Source organism: Anomalospiza imberbis, chromosome 1, assembly GCF_031753505.1.
Source record: "Anomalospiza imberbis isolate Cuckoo-Finch-1a 21T00152 chromosome 1, ASM3175350v1, whole genome shotgun sequence".
NCBI lineage: Eukaryota > Metazoa > Chordata > Aves > Passeriformes > Viduidae > Anomalospiza > Anomalospiza imberbis.
The window spans coordinates 137,285,449-137,312,519 of NC_089681.1; the positions used below are offsets into that span (position 1 = coordinate 137,285,449).

Genomic DNA, 27,071 nt, shown 5'->3' on the forward strand with positions numbered 1-27,071 from the left:
CTAACTTGGATAATTCCTGCATGGAATGGCTTTGGTAAACATGCTGTTGTATTATGACAGCATTTTTGATCTCTGCTTTCCAACAGGGAAAACATTTCTAGAAGATGAAAAGACTTAGTAAAAAATAAGGGAAAGAGGAGTTATTTCTCCCCCATTTCCATTTCTGGTAGTCCAGTTCTTTTCTAATTCCTTTGCTCTGCTTCTGTCCTTGTAATAGGAACCTGTATATGCTTCTACTTATTCTCCTGTTATACCTGCTCTCCATAAATTTCATCCTTTTCTACCTATTAATCAGGTGAGCAAAAGTCTGCTTTTAAATGCTCAACAGTTTCAAGTACGGACATTTTAACAGTGTTTTTTAACGTGTGAAATTAATAATCCTCTTAACTGATTAACCGGTTCAGTAAATGTAGCTTTAAAGAAACATAATGTTATGCCACTATCCTGTGTACTCTTCTTCAATATACATTGTGCTACTCTTTTTCTTACAGTCGCTTTTCTAAAAGTTCTGTAACTGTTTTAGACTGTATAGGTGAGAAAGTAAGGAAGGAAACATTATTGCATTCATTATAATACTGAAAACTTGTAAGTTGTTAAAAAGGGTGTATAAAAGGAGTAGTATGGAATTACACAGCATTTACTTTAGAATAAAATGCTGTGTACCCTGACCTCCCTGTAAGTAATGTGCATGTACAATGTAAGACATATTTCATCTTCTAACTTACTGACTTCATCATCTAACTGATTTCATCATCTAACTTTCTGACTGTAAAAAGACTGCTTCTGTTGAGAGATGACTTTCCCATAGTGCTTTTCCCTAGTACCCGTGTAAAGGATTTTTGCCTTGGCACATCCTACTTCTATTCTCTGACTATCCCATCTTCCTGCTTATCTCTCTTTCTTCCTTTAAGGTCTGTAGTACTAGTTTGAAAGAATCAAGCTCTCTGATTTCTGACGACCGTCATCCTTGGAGATGGAAGGTGAAATGCTATGTAAAATTTCTATTTAATTTTTGGAGGGAGGAGTGAGACAGAAAATTATACTCAGATTGAGGAGGCACATTCCTAATTTGTGTTTGCTTGGGAACAGAGTTCTGCTGCTGCTCCAGTAAATGTTAGAGAAGCTTCATATGAACTGTTCTTCAACATCATGTCTGTACCTCTGCAATTCCATCACAGATAATTTGAAGAATTAATAGATAATGAGAAATACAAACTTTTTACAGCCAGACCAACATAACAAAGTTCTCTTTGAGCAGTAGAGTACTAGACCTTGACCTGAGCAAACTGTACCTGGTTCACATGATCAGAGGTAAAAAATGCAAAGGCAGAAGTGGACAAAGAAACAAGCTGCAGAAAACCACAAGAAAACAAGGAGAGCTCATTGGAAGGTCTCAATAGGTCTATGTGAATCAAATTCTGCTATGTTACACTTCCTTGTCCCTTGCCTCCTAGCTCACACTTGTGGTTCCTGTGCTACAAGGAATCCATTGGGTTCTTCCTTCCCACAGTCTATGCTGCATGCAGGGAGCTTTCTGACCAGCATGGGTAATGGCAGTGAATTCAAGGAGCAGATACTGCTGGGTTGGGATGATGAATACAGGGGAGGCTACTGGATGTATTACAGACATTTAGGCAACTGATATTTACCATTTCCACATGCACTTTCATAGCTGTTTCTGAATATGATCTTTTACTATGAGTTTTTTTTTAATTAAGCATTAAATTTTGGACTATTTTGAAATTTGTTAGTGCTACCTCTTTCCTATAAACTGTGGATTTATTATAGCTTATTTACTTCGGATCACCTATTAATCTGATTGTGACAGAGTTCACCAGCTTTATGTATCTAGAAGATAACAGTATAGTCTAACTTAATAAGAACCCTCCAGTAATGACAGGAGGCCCTTTAATGAGCTATTCATTCCATCTCTCTTAAAAGGAAAACAGCAAAAATAGTGTTCATTTTTCCATTGACTCTGGTGAGCTACGTCCTTCTCTCTTAGCAAGCTGCTTCCTTCTAGCAGTGTCAGGGTACATGCAGACTTGTTTAGGTTTTTCTTTCTGGCACAGTTGATCACTTTGTTATTTGCACCAAACAGGAGTCGAGCGTGTTCTGTTTTCCTCAAAGCAGTTCTGAATAGAAAGGCATATGTTTGCATGGAGTTTTCCCTCCATGTTCTCTTATATGGAGGCCCATATAAAGTTGCAGAACAAAACAACACAGAGACATTTTAACATACTTGAACAACTGTTGGATTCTCCTTATGCTTTTTTGTCTTAGGAGTTTAAACTAGAGAAGTTATTTTTATTAATAAACAAATAGATACTTTTTGAATCCTTCTTTTATATAATTTACAGCATTCATTTTAAATAGAACTCTCTTTTGAAAAACAGATTTTTTTGTGTGTTCATTCTTGGTTCAGACTCCCCCAGGTAGGGGCAGTCTTGATCTTCTACATAGAAAATCATGAATTATCTTTTTTTCTTGTATTTAAAAAAAACCAACAAAAACAACAAAACCAAACAGCACACCAGCATGCTAACAGACAACTCTTTCTCAGTTCTTGTGACCTAAAGGGGACGCTGCTTGGACTGCAAAACTGTAGGAGCATTGCCTAGATGTGGCCCCTTCCTTAGCATAAACAGGAGTGCCTGCCATACCCTCAAGAAATATGTTACAGTGCTAGAAAAGACCAATATCATCATCCAACCTAGCCAAGCTGTGTGAGAAAGTAATCCCTGTTTCTAACTGTTCTTGCATTGAGTCTATAAATCCTTCCCCGACTAAAAACAGGATATTTTAGAAAAACATGCAGTCTTAATTCTAAACTGTCAGCCTACAGAAAATTCTTGGCAATATTAAGTAATTTTTCATATGTTGTTATTCTTGCTGTGTTAAATGTAACTCTTAACCCTTTCTTCAGTGAAAATACGTACTTATCTGATATAATCTGAGGTTGATTTTTTTTTTAAATATTCAGCCCTTTCCTGAAACCTTTCAAAATTGTCAGCATCCTGGGTAGAAGCATGGAGTCTGGAAATGGATGAGTTATTCCAGTACAGATTATCTGTTCTGAACAACTTTCCGTGGGAGTTTTTGTCTCTCCTCTTTTTCTCTCTTCCTAATTGGCTGGGTTGGTTTTTTTCCCCTTTTCAAATAACATTTCTCTTAAAAGCCTGGTTTACCAGACTTTTCTGATATCCTCTTTTGTTTTTTTCAACCATCTGTATCTTCATCATTCTTCTCTATGTTGGTATCATCATGAGGGTCTTCTCAGGGGATAAGACTGTATCCTTCGTTTTCCATGTTTGTGAAAACATTTTGTTCAAATTTGGGATAAATCAGATCACTGCTTGGCTCTTTCCTGTTTGGTCAGTTAATGAGTTTGCAGCCTGTAAGCTGCTCTGATATTTTTATATTGCTCAAAAAAACCTGCCCCAGAATGTCATCTGTGATTAACTCAAATATATTAAAGAAATCAGAGGTAACAGTGCTAATATATTTAGTCATACTTGAGCTCATCAAACTTACCATTTTGATTAAACCTGTTTTCCATAATGCCATGTGGAATGGTATTAATTACAAGCAGGTTATTTGATTCTTCACTGATTGTCTTTGCAGCAGCCTTTCCATAGGTGTCTGGAACAACCCACAGCTTGTGTGACCCGGTCCTACATGCTTTAATTTTACTTCTAAATATTGTCCACATCTGAGCTTTTATCCTATTTGTTTTCCCATTTTCAAAGGCTTTTTAAAAAAAATTTGTTCTTTGATTTTGGGGCATCTCATTTTCCAGCTATTTTGTCTAAGGTATCAATGAACACATCCATCTATTTTACACAATAAATTAGAATATTTCGTTGAAAGTAACCACTCTTTTAATGAAAAAAATTACATTGGACATGATTTATCCCTAATTTTTTATATGTTATTTTTATTTGTTCTTGATATACTAATTTTTGGGTTGACTTTTTTACAGTTACAAATTTGAGGTTCTTCTTTCATATCATAATTTGGGTTTTTTAACTTAGAAATGAAATTTGGACTTAGAAGCTTCTTGACTTTTAGCTTTCTTAACAGATTTTCTCCCAACTAGAATGTGCTTTGACCAGTTAATTTCCCCACAAATGCTTCATGTGGCAATTTCTGAAGCTTTCTGTTCCCAACTAGCAGGTGGATTTTTTCTGAAATTTCTTTTGACAGTTGCATTGGCTTATATTAGCTTTCTAGCTATAGAAAAATATTATTTATTTAATCATGGCATGTGTTTCTGGTTTTCAGCAGCACTGTTAAGGGAAATTAAGTTGATTGGGAATTGCTTCGTGTCTATTTAGTTTATAATTTTTTAGTTAATTTGTTCATTAATAGATTAAGGTAGGAGTCTTCATGCATTAGGAGGAGATCTAGTATGGAATTTATCCAAATTGTATAACATATGTACCCAGTCTGATCTTTTTTTTTTTTTTTTTGGTTAGGAACTCCAAAACTCCAAAGATGCTTTGCCCAATGGAACAGCTTGAAATCTTCCACCATTAAAAAAAAAAAAAAAAAAAAAAAAAACCAAAAAAACCCAAAAACGTGTTTCTCCTCCTGTCTGACAGCTGTTTTCTTTTATCTTTTGACACAGCTCCAGAATTACTGACAATCTTTCTGGCAATTCATGTGTGTAGTGATTAACACACATACTTTCTAGATCTGCATCTTTAGAATTTTCAGTAGCTGTATAGACTCTGAAGCTCCAGGTATTTGCTGGAGACAAAATCCAAAATTAAGACTTCTGTAAGGTTAAAAACCCAAACTCAAATCCGTATTATTTTACTTCTTTCTGCCTCTCCCTCACTTCCCTCATACTGTAATGGAAGTCAGCATCCTTACTAAGTTAAAAATATTTGTTTTGTGCATTAAATTTTACTTGTAGCTTCATTAGGTATTTATTAATTTTCTGCCCAGGTCTCCTTTAATATGTTGTTGCAGTATTTTCTACCAACTTTCCTCCTAGAGGTAGCTGTGCTGACTCTGGGTAGAGACTGGAAGAAATGAAAGAGACTTCTTCAGTGTTTTTCTTTAAAGTATTCAGAGGCTTTGACAGATGAGGAAATGATACTGAATAGACTTGTATGTTGTTATTTCTATTGAATGTTTCAGAGTTCTAGGGAAAAATCAGAGTATTTAATCTTGATTATCACGGCTTGCAGTTCTGTTGTCTGGCTGTCCAGCTCTCTTTCCTGATAAATGGAGAGGATGTGTTACTGCAGAAGGCTGCAGAAATATAGGGAACTAGAGGGAAGTAGTAGAGGGCTGTCATGGACCTAGTCCTTGTACAAACCTTTTCTTGGCTTGTCTTCATCCTTCCGGCTGATGTCTACTGATCCTGGTAAATGCTGAAAGCTACAAAGTCTCTGTATTAAATCTCTGCAGTCACAATTGTTTTTATATAAAATGACTTATTTATTTAGTCTGATTAATTCTTAAGAAAATAAAAAATAACAATATCTTCTTTGTATCTTGAGAGGAGAAGAATGTTTATGTTCACAAGCTGGTGCATACTTTTGCATTTTCCTTCTGTGGTTCTCTGACCTAGAGTCGTATTAAAGCTTGAGATTTTAATTTGTTTTTTTCAATTCTAGCAGCTAGGTTGTGAAGAAAAATGATGAATAGCATCAACTTTGAAGTAATTCTAGAGTTGCCAGTCCCGTGCACTAAAAATACTTCTATGTTTGACTTCTATGCAGTGTAATCCCTGAAATGTTGATAGTTTTTAAAGATAAGTATATTAAAGTAACAGTCCTTTGGCCTGACCTAGCTGCAGCAGAGTATGTCAATTCAGTTTCTTTCCTACTTAAAGTACCATCATCAATCCATCTGTGTGAGAAGGGCACTGAGATAGTGCACCTTCTGCTTCTAATCACTCCAGCTGTTGGCTGCCAACCTCTAAAGCAAGAAAGGAAAGCTAAGGGTGACCTAGAGGAAAAAAAAAAAAAAAAAAAAGAAGGAGTGGTAGAGATGATCAGTCCTTGGAAAAATATTTAGTAGAGCAATCTGACTTAAGAACTAAAACAAGCAGCCTCTGGAGAGGCTGCTAATCCTGCCTGGAGAACTGAGTACTGTAAGAGACTGATTAGGAATCATCCACTGAAGTTACACCACTTCTCAGTTTCTCCCTGTGCCACCTGCAGTTCTGCACACTTGGAAACATCTGCTCATAGTCAGTGATCTCACTTTTGTAGCAAGTCATGGTTCAAAAGAACAAGGCCTAGAAAATTATTTCATACACAGAGTGTATAGTTTGCTTTGTGTAGAGGAGTGGCATCTGCCCTGGCTGGTAGTCTCAAGAAAAGGTCAAAGAGCACAGACCTTGTACAGACCAAAACCTTGTGCTCACAGTGTAATGGGGCAGCAAGACAACGAAGCACTGCAGGGACACTAAGCTGTGTGTGACTTCACTTCAGTAGCTTGTTCCCCACTCCCTTCCCTCTGCATCTGGCAGCTGAAATGTTCAGCCAGTCTTTAGCTATGTCTCTAGCAGGTTTTTTAAACATCTCTTTCTTTATTTCTTTCTTTCCCCCAAAAAGCAAAGAATGGCAGATAACCAGGAGAGTCAAATGACCATTGAGGAGAGGAAACACCTGATTACAGCTCGAGAAGAAGCCTGGAAGTCCAAGGGTAAAGGAGCAGCCAATGACTCCACACAGTTCACTGTGGCTGGCCGAATGGTAAAAAAAGGTCAGTGATGAAATTATCCCAATATAAATAAGACACCTCTTATCTGTCTAGTCAAAATAAAGTCAAACTAAAGCTATGCAGAAACAGCATCTGTATTTAGCAAGAGGAAGACTGTTTATCTTCAACTGAATATTGTGTCATGAGGCTTCAGTTTCTTGTGGGTGTGGTATTGATCCATTTTATTCTGCACTGTTGCACTGCTTATCACTGGGCTGTGTCTGGCTGGTGGAAATCTATTACTTGAACAGGGATATATGTTTTGGTTTTCCTTCTAATGCAACCCACAGGGCATAGTTGGATTATTCTTTCTTACTTATTCTTCCTTTGAAAACCCAGCTGCACTGTCTAGAGAATAGTTGTGAAATCGAGTTGTTTCTGTTGCTGGCATTTCCCCCACTCCTAGGATCATTGGGAATATTTAGCAAACAAGTATTGTTTTTATGGATGCTGTCTTGGACAACAGCTTGAAGTGTTATGTTTGGCTGAAGATTCCCTGGTTCTGCATAAAACCACAGAGTAGAAATGACAAGGGAGCAATGTTGACTTTTGTGGGATCTCTTGAATTCAGTCACTGTTTCCAGATCTAATAATTCTTCTAAAGTGGACAGGAGTCTCTGAAGGCTGTACATGGTAGGAATGCAGCTGTTCACACAGCATGCCTGGGAAGATGATAGCTTTGGGAGGAAGGCACCTACACTGATCTTTTGTGCTTATGAGTACTAGGTTTTAGGTTGTTACAAGGACTTGATTATTAAACACAACAACAATGAACCTTGAATTAAAAAAAAATCATTGTAGGGCAAGGACTATACTGCAACAGGAGTAACTGCTTGCAATCCAAGCCACAATCTGTTGGCAGAAAACCAGAGAAATGGTATTGGGAATTAGCTCTGTTAGTAACATATTTTAGCTGCTGCTTACATTTTACACATTTTTGCTGCTAGAAATGACAGTTGGTCACTATTTAAAGAGTAACCCTTCTTGGAGGGTCACCAAGGAAAACTGTTTAGCTGTCCACAGACCTGCTCTTTAACTTTTTTTTTTTTTTGGCAAATAGATTGGTCTTTGGAAAGGAAAAGAAGGTGGTAGCATTTGCTCTTCTTAATAAGAAAAAAAAAATAATCTTGAAAGGATCTCTTTAGGTGCTGTGATGATTCTTTTGAAGAAGCAAGGTGATGCAATGACAGTGAAATCAATAAAAGTAGCCAAATTGGGATTTTAGTTACATGCCTACCGGTTTATATCCTGAAAGAATAAATTATCACTATGAGTTTTTAATTTAAGAGATATGAGAAAGCAATGCAAAATAACATCTTTGTTATATGCATATGCACAGATGCTGTATTTTAATTGCTTCTTACGGCTGAAAAGTATTCAGTCGTAATTGGAAGGTGATCCTTTCCTAAGCAGTTCTCAGTGTGGTCTTGTGGATTATGTGCTGGTAGAGCTGCTTAAGACTGTGTCCTCTTGAGTGTGTCTTGAGGAAGGCTTTACCCATTGACTTAAAACCTGCTGGAATTTTGAGTCTCTTAAGTAACAAGGGAAAAAAAATTGCTTGTGGAAAAGCTACCTAGTTATATTCCAAATTTAACTTGGAGTTTAATGATTATGACAATTATGTTGCTACGACTTGCAGTAAAGATAGTGGAAACCTGTTTAGTGTCTGTTCTCCCAGCACAATATTGGTTTAATCTGATCAAAATAACTAAAGGCTTAAACTTACATGGCTCAGTAATTAGTGAGCTATGTCTAAGTGGAAAATAGATAATAGAGAAATGTGTAAATGTCTGTTTCCCCATTTACTGAAAGTCTAGGCAGCAAAAGATAATAGGTGCAATTGTTTGCCTCGTATGCTTTTTTACCTAATAAAACCTATGACTCCAATAGAGTGCAGTTCTCTTACTAGAGAAGTGTAGATTCACTTGAAAAACTAAAACTCCATCCTTATTTTATCCACTGAGTCCAGAATTAATTGCTTTATGATAGTTACTGAAAAGGACGGAGGAGAGCATAACAAAAGGAGAGGGTAGAGCTTGATACTGTGGAGAGTCTAACTTCAATTTCTACTTCAATTTCCATGTGTTCTTAAAAACCCAACAGGGCCCAAGAATTACTGGGAAATCCAGGGACAGCATTCACAAGTCAGATGCATCCTGTTACGTCTATTAATAGAGATGTGCTTAAATTTAAAAAAGGGGGTAAGAGGGTGGTAGAGGTGAAGGTGCCTAGCAAGATCATGGTGACTTCCCTGCTAAACTTTTCTTTTTGTTCAGAACACTTCCATGTTTTTAAATTTTTAAAATGTAGCTTGTGGTACCACTGGAACTTAAAATGTAGACCGAATGAACTGCTGCTACCTTGAAAAGGAGCAAAATTACTGTATTCCAGAGAAAGCCTATATTTTGTGTCAGCTGGCTAAGAGACACTTGGAAATGAAGCTTTGTTCTTGTAAATGGGTGGGTTTCTGAGGCAAACCCACCCATTTGATTAAAGGAGCAGGCAGGGCCCTCTGCCGTCTCTAATACAATGGCTGGGGAGGCTGGGGAAGTGTGCTGGCCTGTAGGAAGTAGCCAGGCTCATCTGCTTTCCCCATATAGCTTCTCTGTCATCACTATTGGAAACACAGGCTGACTCGTGGCTGCATTTCCTATGTTCTGTGTCCCTGTGCAGGCCTGGCTTCTCCAAGTGCACTAACACCAGTAGCATCCCCTTTCCGGCAGAAGTCTACCACTCCAGTTACAAAGCCCTTGGAAGGTAAGGAATAAAAATGGCTGAAATGTGTTCAGGCTTATTTACTTCCTGTCAATTAACAGGTTTTACTTTCTGGTTTGCTTAGAAATTGAAGCCAGGCCTGATATGCAGTTGGAATCAGATATGAAGCTTGACAAGTTGGAGTCATTCCTGGGAAGGCTGAATAACAAAGGTTGGTAGAGTTATGAAGGGTGGCAGTGTATCCACTCTCTGACTTCAGTAACTTGATTAAAGTGCCCCTTATTTAAAATATCTGGTAGCAGAAACTGAATATTTCTTTGCTCAGACTGCAGTTACTGATAATTTTATTTTTGTGATTCAGTCTTTGCTAAATTTTAAGAAAAAACTTTCACAATTGTATTATAAGTATACAGTAGAATAAATCACAGATGCCTAAATAACTTCTTTAATTCTCTAGAAACAATGTACACATCCTTCTGTAGGGCAGAATTTTTTAAGACACAGAGCCAGTCTGAACCATATTGCCATATACAGTGAAACATCTTTAAATGTAGTTGAGTCCTATTAAAATCAAGATAGGATACTAAGCTGCTCCCAAGCACAATTCTTTCCCTTTCCTGCTTTTTTGAAAATTGACTCTCTGTAGCAGCTCATCAGCTTCCCTGTACAGCCTGTTGGCTATTTATGAAACTCTCTAGAGTTGTCTGGTGTTTCCATCTCATATGTCTCTCCTCCATTTGTAAGACAAAAATCTTTATTACATCTTTATGTAATTTGTAGTGTAATGGATACCATAAACAAATGTATTCACATTTCAGTACAGGAGGCACTAGCATAGGATAATGACTGTGCCACACTCACTAGTCTGAAGTAGTGACTTTTCCCCTTGTGAAAGAAGGGAAAAGATTCTAGATCTTTTCAAAGGCAGGAATTACACAGTTGGAGGCAAGATAGAGTATACAAAACCCTAAAATACTTACATCATCATACTATAGCAACTCATTTATAGTGTCCAAGTTTTCATTTAGCCTTATTTCCCTACCATTTTGTATGATTATTGCATATGAGTAGCAGTTACACTGTTTTAATATTCTTTATCAACACACTTTTCTACCATCAATTTAAAAAAGCTAACACAAAAAAACCCCAACAAAAACCAAAATACTGCCACCACACTGAAAAAAAAATTACTCAAACAAGCCATGTTTACCTTTTCTAGAGTTAGAAAATGTAGTGTGGTTATTTACTGGGTGAGGTGTTTTTTCCTGCAGTTTCTGGGATGCAAGAGACAGTGCTGACAGTTACAGGAAGATCTGTGAAAGAGGTGATGAAGCTGGATGATGATGAAACATTTTCCAAATTCTATCGCCATGTGGATTTCCCTTCCTCCTCAGTGCCTTTGGACCTTGATGAGGACTTTGATGCCATCTTTGATCCTTATGCACCAAAGTAAGAATTACTTTTTCCCCTTCATTTTGAATGCAGACGCAAGGGCAGTGTTCAAAATGTTCAGCTCTAAATCATCTTTTAGGTATCTTAGTACTGGGCACGTCCATTTCTTCTGAAATCATGCTCCTGCCTGAATTGAGGAACTGATCCTGGTTTCTTGTCATTAGATGATTCTGTCCAGAAAAATTACCTGATGATTATAAGCAGTACTTGTTTTTCAGGTTGACATCTTCTGTAGCAGAGCACAAACGTGCCGTTAGGCCCACGCGCAGGGTCCAGTCCTCAAGAAACCCCCTGAAAATGCTTGCAGCAAGACAAGATATTCTTCATGAATACACTGAGCAAAGACTGAATGTTGCCTTCATGGAGTCAAAGCGAATGAAAGTAGAAAAAAGTAAGCTAGCAGGATGATTTGTACAAGACACCATCTTGCCTTTTTAATTAAAAAAAAAATATATCCCAACGCAGAAAACAGAACTGAAGGAATGGAATGTATTCTCTGAGTGGCAATAAATTGATTGAGGTATAAGGTGAAATGTAGACTGTCTAGGAGGCCTGGAGAGAAGGGCATGTGTGATTTCCTCAGGGAAAGCTACCTATAGCCACCTCCTGTACATAGATTTAATTATTTATTTTTAGCACAGTGACCTTGTGCAGAGAGAGCGAGAGCCATGATGCCTGCAGGGTGTGCAGGGTGAGGACAGGAGATCAAGGAAAGCAGATCCAATTTCGTCATGCTGGGGTGAGAGCTGGCAAGTGTAGATGAATTTTTGTTCAGATACAATGGCCTCAATTTTGGGTCCTTACTTTCTCTCAGAAAGTGGAATTAGCCTTCTTGACTTCTTATGATTAATTTCCATAAAGGATCAGTGCTTTGTGGCAGGGGTTACATGGTGTTTTACTTGTGAAGTTGCTTTCTCCTGACAACAAGATGGACAGCAAAGACATCAATGTAAAATTTATTCAAAGATTTGTCCAGCCACTCTTACATTTTGGGGTACGTTTTACTTACTACACTTGAGTAAAGAAGGATCATCTTTAACTATTAATTGTATTGATGAAAAGTTAACTATATATGTAATACTTAGTTGCCATCTCATTAGAAGAATTTCCCTGAGTTATAAATCCATAAAGTGTCATGTCTTGTCTTTAGTTGAGCAATAAACACAAGTAGCCAAGAATCTGGGCTGTAATTTTACAGTAAAACATGAGTAAGACTTTGAAATGTAAATGGATGTTGCATCACACTGTCTCAGCCAATTTTTAAGGGAATTATGGTTAATTAGCCTTGTCTCTGTGCTGTCTTTTATTGTTAATTACTTATAAGGCATTGAAGATCTACACAGTACTTCACAAAACATTGGGTAGGATGGTTCCTAGCAAAGTTGGTATTCCTGCCAAATAGCATGATTCTGACATTGACTGTGTACTCTTGGATAGCTAGAAACTTAGGTAATCCTAAAGCCACAAATTTTTTGGGGTAGTGGTTAGTCTGAGTTCAACCTGCCTTTACTGTTGCTATGGACAAGAAGAGAAACTAGAAATAATGGGCAGAAACTATTTTCTTAATGCAAAAATCAAATTTTTATTATAATTTTGTTATTTTTATGTCTGTCTGTCTTTTCCTCCAATTTCTTTTCATGTACAAGTGTCTACGAATTCAAATTTCTCAGAAGTAGCACTTGCTGGCCTGGCAAGCAAAGAGAACTTCAGCAACATTAGCCTGCGGAGTGTTAATCTAACAGAGCAAAACTCTAACAACAGTGCTGTGCCATACAAGAAGCTAATGCTCCTGCAAATTAAAGGTATGCTGGAACTGCTTTTACTTTCCATAAATAATAGGCTGAATGTAACATGTGGGAGTTGGTACCACATTTAGATGCTTAGCTTTTTCTAAATCTTCAGGATTTATGTCCAAAACCTGAAAAAATAAGTGGTAATTGTGTAAAAAAAAGTTAAACCTTACAAATAGGTTTGCATTGGTCCACTGGTGTTTGTTTCCCAAAGAGAAAATAGAATATTTCCCAAATTCTGGAAAATTCCCTGTGGACATTTTTTAACTGTCCCATTCTTCCAGTGCTCAGTATAATTTGGAAATTACGTGACAGTGTTCTTGCTCTACTTTCCCTTACAGTGCATAGTAACATATCTGATTCTGCAAATAGCTAGGCTTTGGAAAGCAAAATTCTTAAAATTCTTAAATTCTTAAAACTTTTTACTGCCTACAGAAACTGTGCTATGACTTCACTTAAGCAGATGTAAAAGGTTCTGGAATTTTGCTGCGGTCTGCCATTTACTTAATTCATTTCTTTCCAGAAGGACACAGAGTTGTTAAAGCAAGACAGGAAATAATAGAAATATTAGTTGATAGGAGACAACATGTATTTTGTTTTCTGTGAGTGAACTCTTTTTCCACAGTAGTAGTCTTTTAATTATTCTTAAACAGTCTGTTTCCACATATTTTGCTACATGTGCTGGGATTGTTTGTGTTTCATTCAAAACAAATTAGATTGTGGCATTTGATAGTAGTAGTTGAAGGAATATAATTAGCTTTGTTTTCTCTTTAGGAAGAAGACATGTTCAAACAAGATTAGTTGAACCAAGAGCCTCATCACTGAACAGCGGAGACTGTTTCCTGTTGTTAACTCCACATTTATGTTTCTTGTGGGTAGGAGAGTTTGCAAATGTCATAGAAAAAGCGAAGGTCAGTACTGTTGTGAGGTTTTATTTATTATTTATTTTTAGAACCTTTGCAATATATGTTTCTGATAAAATTGAGCCTTAGTACCAACTCTCTCAAAAAGTGGCATGTAACTGATAGTCCATTACAGGGAGATATGCAGGATTCCTGAAAATATGTTTTAGGTCATGCACTGAATGAAAGCTGACATTTGTGAAGGAGTGTGTAGTTTGTGAAGCTGCAAGAGAAAAAAGGATATCCTCAGGATACAGACTGAACTAAAAAAAAAATATTCTGAATTGCAGGATGTCCTTTTCATTCCCATGTCCACTGAGATCAGTCTTGCTTTAAGGCAAATGAAAGAATGAATGCATTTCTGTAACATTTCTTTTAATGTCTATTTATTTATTGCAATAAATAATAACCATTTCTTCTGCTATTTGCTGTATTATATCTCATTTGCCTTCTCACTGAGCAAGAATATTGCACAAGTATTCCAAAGACTTAAGCAATCCTGTTCAGATAACTGTTAATCTCTTAGGCTTCAGAACTTGCAACTTTAATTCAGACAAAGAGGGAACTTGGCTGTAGAGCTTCTTATATACAGACTATAGAAGAAGGAATAAATACCCATACCCACGCAGCCAAAGACTTCTGGAAACTCCTTGGTGGACAGACAAATTACCAGTGTAAGCATTGTTATAGTTACAGTATCTGATGCTCTACCACAATAAAATAGTAGAGTTGGTTCTCTTTACTAAAAAGGTAGTTGGAGGTTAATTTTTTTTTTGTTATTTTTGACAATCTTTCCCTTAAGCTGCTGGAAGTCCTGAAGAAGATGAAATGTATGAAGCCGCAATAATAGAAACAAACTGCATTTACCGTCTCGTAGAGGATAAACTCATTCCTGAGGATGACTACTGGGGAAAGGTGCCAAAATGTACCCTGCTACAACCAAAAGAGGTATTGTGCCACTTACTGCTCCTGTGGTAAGTGCAGGAACATGCAACTGCTAATGACTTGCAGTAACTGCGAATGCTTGTGGAAAGGATCACTGAAAGCTGGGTCCTCTCTGTTTCTGAAAGGCTTCTGCACACTTTGCTGTCTAGAGTGTGCTGCAAGGTCTCAAGAAATTAGTTCACATTATCTTCAAAGTAAAATACCATTTTAGGAAGTGTAAATCTTTTTTGTCAACAGTGGCTTACCCCAGAGTCATGAAGTGCAAAACAAAAAACAAAACAAAATAAAACCTGCTATTACTTCTATCCCTAGCTGACTTTTCCTCTTCCAACAACCATTTCACCCATCTAAGTCAGAATGAGAGCAGGTTTCTAAAATAAGGACATGATGCATTTGCTTGAAAGTATTGAAGTAACTGCCTTTTTGCCTATATTGTGTGTTCTGTCAGCCTTCCGTGGCTGTAGGACAAGGCATAGGATCTAAATGTCAGAGAAAGCTGCTGAAAGTCGATAGCTATCAGTCATGCAAAAGAACCAGGTTTTTAGCAGTAAGAGCTCTCTAATCTGCTAGTGACTTCAGCTACCTAATGATACACCTCACAGCTTCCCCCTACTTGCTTCCAGTCATCCTCAAAAACTGGACATCACAATGCAGACCACTGGCCTGTCCTTACTTGCATTGCAGTGCTACTTGTTAGTGTCACTGAAGAAACTCATATTTGGAGTAGTTTCTGTTCAGCTCAAGGAAACTGGAGGATCAGGGTATCACCTAACCTCATGGTAGATTAATTATTTTGTTGTTTGGTTTTGATTGTAGGTGCTGGTGTTTGATTTTGGCAGTGAAGTATATGTATGGCATGGAAAAGAAGTTACTTTAGCACAAAGAAAAGTGGCATTCCAGCTGGCAAAACACTTGTGGAATGGCACCTTTGACTACTCCAATTGTGATATAAATCCTCTGGACCCCGGAGAATGCAATCCCCTCATACCCAGGTATTGTAACTCACATTTACTCTCATTGCAGATACATCGTTTTCTTGCCCTCTTTTCACAGTGTTTAATTTGATTCTATATCTTTTGTTCCCTTGCACAGAAAGGGACAAGGACGGCCAGACTGGGCTGTATTTGGCAGACTCACAGAACATAATGAGACGATACTGTTCAAAGAAAAATTTCTTGACTGGACAGAACTGAAGAAACTCAATGAGAAGAATTCTAGTGAATCCCTTCACCAGAAGGTGCATATAATAAGCATGCTAGGTATTTCAAACTAGATGACTTAGTTGGGATGGCAGCCAGGGAAGCTTGTGCTCAAGGATCAAGAGCCCGTTTTTTATCTTGTGGGCTTTGACCTAGGGGTCAGAACATCACCTCCTACAGTGAACCCACAGAGTTGTTTTATATTATTATTATTCACAGATTATAATATGATGATATCTTATGCCTTATAATAGTAGTAGTAGTAGTAATAATAATAATAATGATAATAATAATAATAATAATAATAATAATAATAATAGTAGTAGTAGTAGTAGTAGTAATATAACAAATTATCCAGGCAGCTCAATGAATACTGCTGAGGTGGTTTTGACAGGGCTTCAAACGATGAAAAGATACTAAAGTACTGAAATTTGCAGGAGTCAAAATGTTTGACTGGAACTGTGGGGCAAGGAGAAAAAAATGCTGTGCTCAAAGAAATCTCATCTCTGTGTTTTCTGACAGGAAGAATCCAGATCTGACTCTAAACCATATGATGTCATGCGAATGGTAGCTGTGCCTCAAACAACTGTGGGCACGGTCTTGGATGGAATGAATATTGGCCGGGGTTATGGACTGGTAGAAGGAGAAGATGGGAGGCAGTTTGAAATTATCACTGCCTCTGTGGATGTCTGGCACATTCTGGAATTTGATTATAGTAGACTGCCTAAGCAAAGCATAGGACAGTTCCATGAGGGAGACACATATGTGGTGAAGTGGAAGTACATGGTGAGCACTACAGGTTAGTGAACAATTCCATTTTATCCTGCTGAAACATGCAGGAGTGCAGCTAAAACTCCCGCTGTGAGTGGTGAGATCCAGACCTAGATTTCCATGGATATGAGACAGTTTGAAAGGTTAGGAATGCTAATTTAGCCTTTCTAGGTCATTAAAATGTAAATTTTCATATTTTGTTTAAAAGAAAGCAGTAGAAAATAAAGAAGTTGTAGTTATTTTTTATACACCAGATGTAATGCTGTCCATCTCTGCTTTTACCCACCACTGGTGGAGTTCATGTTCACAGGACAGTTCATTAAGCCAGAATTACACCCACAGCTTAACACCAACATAATTAGGCAGCTGAACTACTGGCAGTGGTCTGAATGTCTCGCAAGACAGGTAGGCTTAGCAACAAGAAAAACCTTGGCTGGTTATGGAGATCAGTAACAATGACAGGAAAAGCTCTTGCCAGCTCATCACCCTTGCTATCCCTTTTGCTATTGCTGGAAACCCTTTGATCTGGATTTGAGGCTCAGCAGTGTTCTGAGAGCAGCAGGCAAAGCCAGTCAGCTCCATAAGGCCATTGGAACTTTCCCTTCTGGCACTAAACTAAGAATAGTTGGATTTTGTGGTAAGTTAAAAACAAATAGTCTAAAATTGATTGTTCCAAATACCAGTTTATTAAAGTCGGTTGAAAGCACCATGACAGTTATACAGCTTCAGGCTTTTAGCCAAAAAAATGTAGGTAGGTCTTAGTCAGGATCGTTGAGATCAGATACTGGCAAATCCAAGAAAAATACAAAAGCTTGTAAGTCTTGGGGGAAGTGGGTAACACTAGTACTGAACTGTAAACAGACTTCTAATCCAAATGGATGAAAACATATTCCATCACTCCAAAACAGAATAAATTTTTATGTAGGAGGCAATATTTTTATGGGCTGAATGTATAGATAACAATGAAACCCATAAATTTTAAAGTGAGTAGTGTTTTGAGTATTCTTAACTTGAAAAAAACAGGATGCTTTCTCCTAAGTGTTTCAGTTGGATGCTGCTCAGCACTGCTGGAATCAAGGCAGATGTTTTAACATTTTTTATATGTTTTAAAACTCTTGGGTTTTTTAAAATCTTTGATTTAATTCTAATTGTTTATTCCCTATTCACTGTAAAAAGTGCAATATTCTGTAAGTGGTTGTGTTGTGAATTTCACTTGCTGTAAACATTATTTGCTTATCATAACATCTCAATACCAACTCTTAAGGAAAAAAAAAAAAAAAGCAGCTGTTCTCCTGCTGCCAAAGAACAGTGTGTAATGTGGAAAATCAGCCATAATGCACTCATCTGGTAACATTATGGGACATGCCATTTCACATGCAAATTGGCTCAAATGCTGTCAGTTATTTTTCTCCAGATAGTACCAGGTCTTTCTACATCCCTTTCTCCAACCAACATCTCTGCCTGTGGACTTATATCTACCTGAGCAGACAATGCCAGCTGTGCATGGGGATGCTCTGGCTTGGAGACCTAATGTTCCTCCAATTGCACTTTTTTTCTTTCCTGTTCTGGATGGAATAGTGCTGAGCTGGCAGATGAGTTGAAACCATGTGCTTTTTAAACCTATAGCCAGAAAACTTTTTTCAGCATGTGCTCTCTGTTTCACAGTTGGAAGCAGACAAAAAGGGGAGCAACAAGTACGGGCTGTTGGAAAAGAGAAATGTGTGTATTTCTTTTGGCAAGGAAGGCACTCCACAGTGAGTGAGAAAGGAACATCAGCACTCATGACAGTGGAACTTGATGAAGAGAGAGGAGCACAGGTGAGCTTCCTAGACGGCAGACCTGGTAAGATTTGCCTGTCTGGATAGCCATGAACAGTAAACAGGAATTCTTTTTTTTGCCTCTTCCCTTTCCGTAAGTGTGTTCTTGCCATTACAAATAGTCAGACCTCAAAATTACTTTTGACATTATTCCAATTGCCAGAGACATGTAAGCTCCTTTATGGATTGTCATTCCCAAATGCTGCTTCTAAGGATATTTCTGAAAAAGGCTAAAGGAGAAGGTCTTTTACTCATTCCCTGCAGGAATAGGTGAAGCACAGTTAAATAGATTCATGCTGTCCTTTCAAGTACATGTTTGGATAGCAGGACTGTCTTCCAGTGCTAAGAAGAAGCACTTTCTGCAGGCCAAGGCAAAAAAAAAAAAAAAACCTTTGGAAATTTTCAATTTGCTTACCCTGTAATTACATATTAATTGCATTGTTTGCAGAAATTCTAGCAAATGCAGTTTGAAGCTGAGAGGACAGGCTAATTTGCTTTGGCTTTAGGCAGACTTGGGCTCTGCTGTGGCTTCACTGTTACCAGCATACAAGATGGGTGGTTTAAAGTTAGTTTCTGTACCTTGACCCTGCTTGAATTAGTATTTTAATGGCAGCATAGAAATGACCAGCAAGACAGAAGTTCATAAAGGAGAAATACAAGGGCCCTTGATCAAGAGTGTGAGTCTCTGCAACACAGCTGATTTAGGAATTGGCTATATCAGTTTCATACTCCAAATGCAATATTTAGTGAGCAAAGAACATGCATGTTATCACAGAAACCAGTTTGATAGCAAGTTTTGAACCTACTTCAGTTCCTATGTTGTCTCCATAATGGTTTCAGTGAACATCAGTCAAGGTGGACAGGTTCTGTAAATATTCATAAAATGCAAAAAATGGTTAGTTTAAACCAGTTTAAATTAAAGTTCATTTGGTATTCCATTATCCTCTGAAACTCAATTGTTGGATTCCAGCTAGAGGTTTCTTTTAATATGCAGGCCACATATGGAACCCATTGCATGCTGATATATGGTAATCTAAACAATAGTCAGCAGTTGTAAAATAGAAGGAAAGCCATCTTTGTGGGTGGCCATAACTATATACTTTTTAATAATCCATAGAGACCAGTTTTCCTGAGTCTGTATACTTGCTTTATTTTTTTAACGAAGAGTGGTGCTTTCAATTTCCAGGTACAAGTGCTTCAAGGGAAAGAACCACCATGCTTCTTGCAGTGTTTCCAAGGAGGGATGATTGTGCATGCTGGAAGAAGGGAAGAGGAAGAAGAAAATGCACAAAGTAAATTATTGTTAGTTAAGAGTTTCTGCCCCAAAATCCTTTTTTAGCTGTTGTGGAGGGCTTTGCATTCAGTCTCAACTACCCTACTCTGTAGAAAAGAAAAATGAATGCCATGAAACTCTTGAGACAGCTTTGCAATGCTTTGTTTCAAGGTAGCCTTTTTCTTCTTTGAGCAGAGAATGGATTTTGTCACCATAGAGCATGTTGACTTGATTGTATTGATGTACATAATTTTTTTTTGTTTGGTTTTACTTAAACCAAGTGGCCATTTGCTTTAAAGTATGTTCTTTTCTACATAGTCTGGGGAATAAAAGTGTTTTTATGAGCAGTTCTTCTGCTCCAAACTAAGCTCTAAGCTTTTATTACCCAGTCATTGCTTTTTGTCACATATTCGTTGAATGTGGTTGTTGAGGTAGGAGAATTTCAATGGAAGTGTAGCTTGGAGATGCTCCAGTTTTCACTTGACTGTGACCTTATGTTCCTGGGGTCCAGGGGGGAAGAGGAGCTGAATAGGAGGAATACTGTGTTTGTTTCCCTTCTTCAGCATATGAAACAGCAGAATTTGACTCTTCTGCTCTGTTAAGCTCTTCACCTTTCGATACTTGTACTCTTGTAGCAAGGTTTGAGAAGGCATCTTTTCTGCACAGGGTTTCTGAAGTAATGTTAGCCAAACCTGGTGCTTAGCTAGTTCATTCTGTCACAACGTAGGCATGCAGTAGGTGAAATTCATCCAGTATGAGAACATCTGCTCCAGAGCAGAGGTTTTCAATTTTCAGTCTCGTGTGATTTTATAATAGTGCTGCACTGTTCCTGTCTGCTCCAGGTGATTGGAGGCTTTATTGCGTGCGAGGAGAAGTTCCTAATGAAGGAAACTTACTTGAAGTAGCGTGTCACTGCAGCAGCCTGCGTTCCAGGACATCCATGATTGTCCTCAATATCAACAAAGCTCTCATCTATCTGTGGCATGGCTGCAAAGCACAGTCTCACACCAAGGATGTAGGAAGAACAGCAGCCAATAAAATAAAAGAACAGTGAGTGTCTGATCTATATTTTGGAGATGATTATATAGACTACCAATTTACTTGAAGTAGACTTACTCAAATAAAAGTTGAAATAAATAAAGCTGTCCTCTAAGTACAAATGCAGCATGTGTATGCTTGGTCAGGAGGAGGTGTGAAGGTTGGTTGGTTTGGTAGAGTGGAGAAAACTCATATCCTGTAATTTTTTTCACTGGAGGTCAAATGCATTTATTAATAGACTCATAGAATGGTTTAAATGGGAAGGGACCTTAAAGATCATCTAACTCAAATCCCCCTGCCATGGGCAGAGGTACCTTCCACTAGACCAGATTGCTCAAAGCTCCATTCAACCAGGCCTTGAACACTTCCAGGGATGGGGCACCCACATTCCTCCTACTGTACTAATTACAGTTAAAACAAAGTCATTTTCCGTTTGGAGTGAGATGCTAAACATCTGAATAGCAAAGTAAAGTGCATTCGATAGGAGGACTAGAATCCAGCCTTGTGAGTAAGGAAGAGGAAATTAACTTGGGAAAGCATGCAAGGAGGACAGCAGCCATTACAAAAGCAGGCAGTGACAATCCTTACTGAGAACTCATGTGAGCATCTCCTTCACTCTGGGAATGGGATCCAAATGCTACAAGAATAGCTGTTGAAATTCCCTGTCTTGTTTTTTGATAATTTTTCAAAGTGCCTGTCTTGGCATGAAGTGTGCAACAAGCCTATAGGGTAGTTTTGAGGTCCACTAATGCGAGCGGCCAGCAGGTTTGTGTTAGCTGTGTTTGGGGCAGGAACAATATGAGATCACTCTTTCTTTGTGCTTTGTAGGTGTCCGCTGGAGGCAGGGCTGCACAGCAGCAGCAAGGTGACGATTCATGAATGTGATGAAGGGTCAGAGCCCTTGGGATTCTGGGACGCACTGGGGAGGAGAGATCGGAAGGCCTATGACTGCATGTTGCAAGGTAGACCTGCCTTCCTGGATTTGGCACTCACATTTTGCTCTACTAGTCTACGGTGTTGTCAGATTTAATGTGAAGTTTTTGAAGAATTTTTTGGTAGTTGAGTTCTTCAGAGAAATGCTTCCAAAAATCTCACTGAGTTAGGTAATACTGATCTAGAAGGAAGGTACTGGAAAACCAAGTGTTTCATTTTGTTCTCCCCTGCTTCTGCTGCCCCTCTGTACTCAGGCAGCACAGAGCAACAGTTAACACTGTTACCAATATATTTTGCTTCTCTTCTGAAGGGATTTAAGAGGCAGTTCTGCTCACATTCCCGTCCTGCCTTTGCTTTGAAACTGCCAACAAAGGTAGCAGGGGAATTGATTTACCAAGTGGAAAATTTGTCAGCTAACTCTGTGATGGGCTTGCTTCACTTAAGCTGCAAAACAGCAGGTTATGAAATGGCTGATAGTAACTAACCAGGATCAGATTCAGACTGATGGCAACCAGCCACTCAGCTCCATTTCTTTAGAGCTGTTGCTAGTCGCTCAAGACATCTGGTTGTCTTTCCTCATTTTTCAAAACCCAAAAAATTTACAGTCACTTTTAAAGTATATTGTTAGTTTTTACAATTAAGTCTAACATTTTTTGTTGTGACTCTTCTTAATTTTTGTTCTTTAAAGATCCTGGAAAGTTTAATTTCACACCCCGCCTGTTCAGCCTCAGTAGTTCATCAGGAGAATTCTCAGCCACTGAGTATGTTTACCCTTCAAGAGACCCTGCTGTCATCAATTCCATGCCATTCTTGCAAGAGGATCTTTACACTGCCCCACAGCCAGGTATGTGCATTAAAATACTTAAGTAACAAGAAAATAAATGACTGCATCTTGCATCAGGCAGTGTCTCAGTAATTGTAAACACTTTTTACTTGATATATCACAGGAAAATTTGTGCATGTGATGCTTATACAGCGCTAAGAAATAACAGCAATTTTTCCATGATGAAGATGCTGAGAAATAATCAAGTGTATGCCAGAAGCTTGCTGTAAAAATACATTGTTTATAGCAGAGAATCAAAGTCCAGCTGAAGTTTAGCTGGATAATTAACAAAGGGATTGGTAAGATGTGAAATGATCCTGCTGTGATGCTGACAAGCATATAAGACTGGGGTTGCTCACGGGATTACAAAAACTAGTAAGTAGCTAATGATGGATTTGTTGTTTTCTGACTGTGTAGCACTCTTCCTTGTTGACAATCACCATGAAGTGTACCTGTGGCAAGGCTGGTGGCCTGTGGAGAACAAAATCACTGGATCAGCTCGAATCAGGTGGGCTGCAGACAGGAAATGCGCCATGGAGACAGTGCTCCGGTACTGCAAAGGTAACAGACTGCTCTGCCCGACTGCTCTGAGTGTGTCACATCTGTCCAGGCCTTCTATCCTGAGCTGAAAGGTGCTCCCCCAATGTTATCAATAAACATCAGCTTATTTGAAGATACATTCCCCACTCTTTCTTAGCAAACCATTTGTCTAGTAGCAGCATTGTTCCCAAATTGCTGCAATATACTCTACTGACTCCGCTCTCAGTGGAAAGGCTTTGTTTATTGTGTTGCACCTCAGATTCACAAGTTAACAGTTTAAACATTCTCACTTAAGCCTCCAAGCTTAAGCTTATTTGGTTGTTGGCAGGAGACTTCTGCTGAGCATACCAGAAGGTTTCGTTTACCTGAATTTGGCTAATTTCAGACCATCACACTCTGCTTACTCTATTCTAAGTCTGTTTCTGTAAGATAAGAAAGGTGTTGGGTTAGAAGTAGCTGTTGGGGATTTTCAGCATATATGTTTTAATCTTTGTAGTCAGATACAGTAAAAGACAGGTGTAAAAATACTGAAAAACATGTTAAAAGTTCCCATATTTATTAAAAAGAAATTCTGGAAAATGTATTCTTTCTGCCTTAAGCTGCTTCAGCTTTCAGGAAACATTAAATACCCTTAGGAGGTAACTTTGAGGAGTGGGTGAGATTGCAAAATACTGTACCTTTTGTAATTTCTCCCTCCTTTTTTTGTATTTTGACTGTTTTTAGGAAAAAATGTAAAGAAGCCCCCAAAATCCTATCTAATTCATGCTGGCCTAGAGCCTCTGACATTCACTAATATGTTCCCAAGTTGGGAGCACAGGGAAGACATCGCAGAGATCACAGAAATGGTAAATCTTTTCTTTGGATAATCTGTTTCCTATTGCTAGTAATTGTGTCTTGTGTTGTCAGTAACATTGATTGTTTCCACTGTCAAGCCCCAAGCTCCAGAGGATAAACTTAGAAACACAGTTCAGGAGTCTGCACAGGGGCAAAAAAAACCAACACCACAGCTAAATTCTGACTGAGAATGTGTATATCAGAGGCATTGCTATTTTATTTTTCATGTAATGTCTCATATTCTTTTTTTGTTACAAACAGAAAGAAAGCGTTACCTGAATCATCTCCCAGAAGGAGATGTGCTGGAGTTTGAGCTTAACAGAATAGCTGTTTCAGCCGTGCAGCAATGTGCAGTTCCGGTCTGTTCCCCAGATTCGAAGTGCAGGGGAGCAAAACACCTTTCAAAGGATCACCTGGCTCTAAGGGCTTTGTTACTGACTTCCTCACCTGGGATTCAGAGTAACAGCCTAATTACACGTGGCTGCTTTAAAAGCTTTCAGTCAAGGGGCATCTCAACACAAATGACATTTTCTGTTTTGTATGTCTTCTGCAGCCGTCCTTTGTAGAAAATGCTGGCTTCATGACTAAACACAGATTTCAGCCTTAAACTGAGATTCTGGGAGTACAGGATGTCCTTCTGCTGAGGGCAGACCTGTTTTTAGCTGTGAAATTGTTGTAGGGCAGGTCTGTTGGCCTCTGTGCACACCTGGACATAGAGCTTTGTGCTCAGGCAGGGCAGGTTATCCCATGCCATCTGCAGATGGCCATGGGCACAGCTGATGCTTTCAGCATCGTAATCCTGTTCTCTGTTTTCTCCTTTCAGGATGCTGACGTTTCCAATCAAATAATACTTGTAGAGGATGTGCTGGCCAAGCTGTGTAAAACAGTGTATCCATTAGCAGATCTCTTAGCTAGGCCTCTGCCTGAGGGAGTTGATCCACTGAAGCTTGAAATTTACCTTTCAGATGAGGACTTTGAGGTAAGGAGAGAACAGGTGCACTGTTATTCTCATCTATGCCTAACCATGCAAGAAAGTAATTTGCTGGTTGTACTACTCATCAGTTGTTTTTGATAATAGTACATCCTTTCATTTTAAATGCAGGTTGCATTAGAGATGACAAGAGAGGAGTACAATGCACTGCCATCTTGGAAGCAAGTTAACCTGAAGAAGGCAAAAGGACTTTTCTAAGCTGTTTATGGAAGTGAGCATTAAAGGGATGTCCACTCTCACTTTCTATGTCCTTTAGAAGAATTGTACCCTACATTTACAGAACAAATAAAAATAATCCGAAGTTATTAGTGACTACCTATCTGGAGGTGTGTAATATTATAATAAAAGGCCAAGAGAACTCTTTGAAAAAGGAATTAAATTTTGACTCTTAAAAGTAATGTGTTTAAGCTCCGTTCTCCTATGCACTTAAACAGTAGTTTATTGAGCTACTGCTGCAGGTGTCCTTTGGCTATATCCAATACTTGCCATTTTTATTTTTAAAGAAGTTCTCTTTGTAAAGTGTTATTTTGTTAGTTTGTGGATTACAAAGAATTTATATTTATATAAACACATAGAACAAGTATGTATTTAACAATGCAATATGTATTCACTTTCAAGACTTCCTTGTCAAAACTACAGAAAAGTAGCTGGATGGCAGTTGCTTGTACCGAACTAGCTATACCACCAATATGTATCTCCTTTGCATTCTGAAAAGTTTCTCTTTGCAATAGTTAATGAATTGTTCTCAGTGCTGCTTCAGGTGCTAAACTGAACAAAGCGTTTGTATTTATAGCATGGATTTCTTGAGAAACTATGCGAATCAACCTTTATACTTTATTATCCAAAAATGTATAGTGCCTTGTTTTTTGTGTACAGTTTATATACAAAAAAAAAAGATTGGTCTGCGTTTTGAAGATGGCTTAGAACGGTCTTCTATGTTACTTTTATAATAGTAGAAATAAAAACATCTCAGTTTCTAATCCTTGTTGTAAACATTAAACATGTCTTTTGTGATATAAGAACCTAAAGTAAAAGCTTCTGAATAAACTCTTAGCGATGCTCTGACTTGTCATTAATTTGTACTGTAATCTGTACTAGCATTGGAACCTTCTATAACAGTATTTTCTCAAAATATTTTGACCTTTGATGTCTGTGGGTATTGTACAGAGTTATAATTTGAGAAGCAAATAATGTAGAAAATAATCAATGTATGAGATAAAGTTGGGCAAAACTTTAATGCTGATTGTTGGAACATGTCAGTCACACAACTCTGTATTCTTTGAATTTCCCTGTTTTATATATGAAACCAAAATTATTATGCTGGTTTTCAAAATTTGAAAAAATCTTTTCAACCTTTGTGCAATTGGGAGTAAAATTTGAATTGAAAATGAGCATTGTGTCCATTCTTTCAATAAGCTCTGAAGATAAAATAGTTTTTACTCAGTTAAATAGGATATTGAATAGATTTTTTGAGTAAATATTTGCTTATAGTTTGAAACGTTTTTCAGGTATTTGGCATTTCTATAATAAGCTGTGTGGTTCTCCTTTGGTATCCTAGTGGGTTTCACATTTTCATTCCTGGCTGCGTAGCTTTCCTTCTGCCCTGCAACCATTTAGAGCTGCCCATGGTGATACCTCAGGTTTTAGCTTTTCTTGGGGTGCTGCCTATTGCTGCTCTTGTCATTCTCCTAGGCCAAGGGACTTGCAGTAGGATTTTTGAATGTGTGAGATGTGGATTTCTGCAAGATCTGCAATAGGTATTGCTCCATAGTTAAAGTGAATCTTGTTTCGACAGATGAGTTGGTAAGTTGTAACCAAGCCTTTAAGTAAATGAATTAAAAACTTAGAAATACACAAGTACTATTCACCTGACATGAGATATTACAGGTGAATTTTCAGCACTGGAGTATTTCCTTTCATGTACGGGTTTCTGTCAAGAACTGAAATGAAATAACCCAAAAAAATGTTAGGTACAGTATTCAGAGCCAGAATACTTCTTACATACATGCCAGCAAAAACCTGTTTAGATGCCAGTTCCTCAGAGGTCCTCAGCTGCCTTATGCATGCGATACACTGTTAGTTTGAAAATGCAGGGCTTTATAGTGACAAGTTTATTTTTCAAGCACTGAGAGGTTTCTAAAGTCACTGCTGTATTCATCTAAGCATTTTTGCACCCATATATTTTCCTCTTTCACCCTCCCTGGTGATAAAATCAAGCAGGTTTTGATTATTCATGTTCAGTCTGTACCATGAGGGTAGCAGGTTCCTCTGTTTTGATTTTTCTCTCCAGCAGAGAGCTGATTTGCATAGCATGATTGACCTTGT

At 38.1% G+C, this 27,071-nt stretch overlaps 1 protein-coding gene across 19 annotated transcripts in view; it reads left to right on the top strand.

Moving 5' to 3' along the window:
* The window catches only part of SVIL (supervillin), a 133,708-nt gene extending 107,571 nt beyond the window's left edge, over window positions 1–26,137 (top strand). For 13 of the 19 annotated variants that reach the window (XM_068172657.1, XM_068172673.1, XM_068172613.1 and 10 more), the window contains 23 exons: window positions 218–295; window positions 912–980; window positions 6,576–6,726; window positions 9,397–9,480; window positions 9,563–9,649; window positions 10,710–10,887; window positions 11,109–11,281; window positions 12,537–12,692; window positions 13,455–13,591; window positions 14,109–14,256; window positions 14,385–14,530; window positions 15,344–15,519; window positions 15,620–15,764; window positions 16,249–16,525; window positions 18,163–18,314; window positions 19,501–19,606; window positions 20,430–20,637; window positions 21,454–21,587; window positions 22,247–22,402; window positions 22,799–22,942; window positions 23,645–23,766; window positions 24,579–24,734; window positions 24,858–26,137. In XM_068172657.1, coding sequence (XP_068028758.1) covers window positions 218–295; window positions 912–980; window positions 6,576–6,726; window positions 9,397–9,480; window positions 9,563–9,649; window positions 10,710–10,887; window positions 11,109–11,281; window positions 12,537–12,692; window positions 13,455–13,591; window positions 14,109–14,256; window positions 14,385–14,530; window positions 15,344–15,519; window positions 15,620–15,764; window positions 16,249–16,525; window positions 18,163–18,314; window positions 19,501–19,606; window positions 20,430–20,637; window positions 21,454–21,587; window positions 22,247–22,402; window positions 22,799–22,942; window positions 23,645–23,766; window positions 24,579–24,734; window positions 24,858–24,944 — 3,270 coding nt within the window. In that variant the 3' untranslated portion in view covers window positions 24,945–26,137. The remainder of the gene's footprint in view (window positions 1–217; window positions 296–911; window positions 981–6,575; window positions 6,727–9,396; window positions 9,481–9,562; window positions 9,650–10,709; window positions 10,888–11,108; window positions 11,282–12,536; window positions 12,693–13,454; window positions 13,592–14,108; window positions 14,257–14,384; window positions 14,531–15,343; window positions 15,520–15,619; window positions 15,765–16,248; window positions 16,526–18,162; window positions 18,315–19,500; window positions 19,607–20,429; window positions 20,638–21,453; window positions 21,588–22,246; window positions 22,403–22,798; window positions 22,943–23,644; window positions 23,767–24,578; window positions 24,735–24,857) is intronic. The other 6 variants (XM_068172649.1, XM_068172723.1, XM_068172730.1 and 3 more) reach the window with 2 other exon arrangements.
* Window positions 26,138–27,071: the final 934 nt, after the last annotated feature.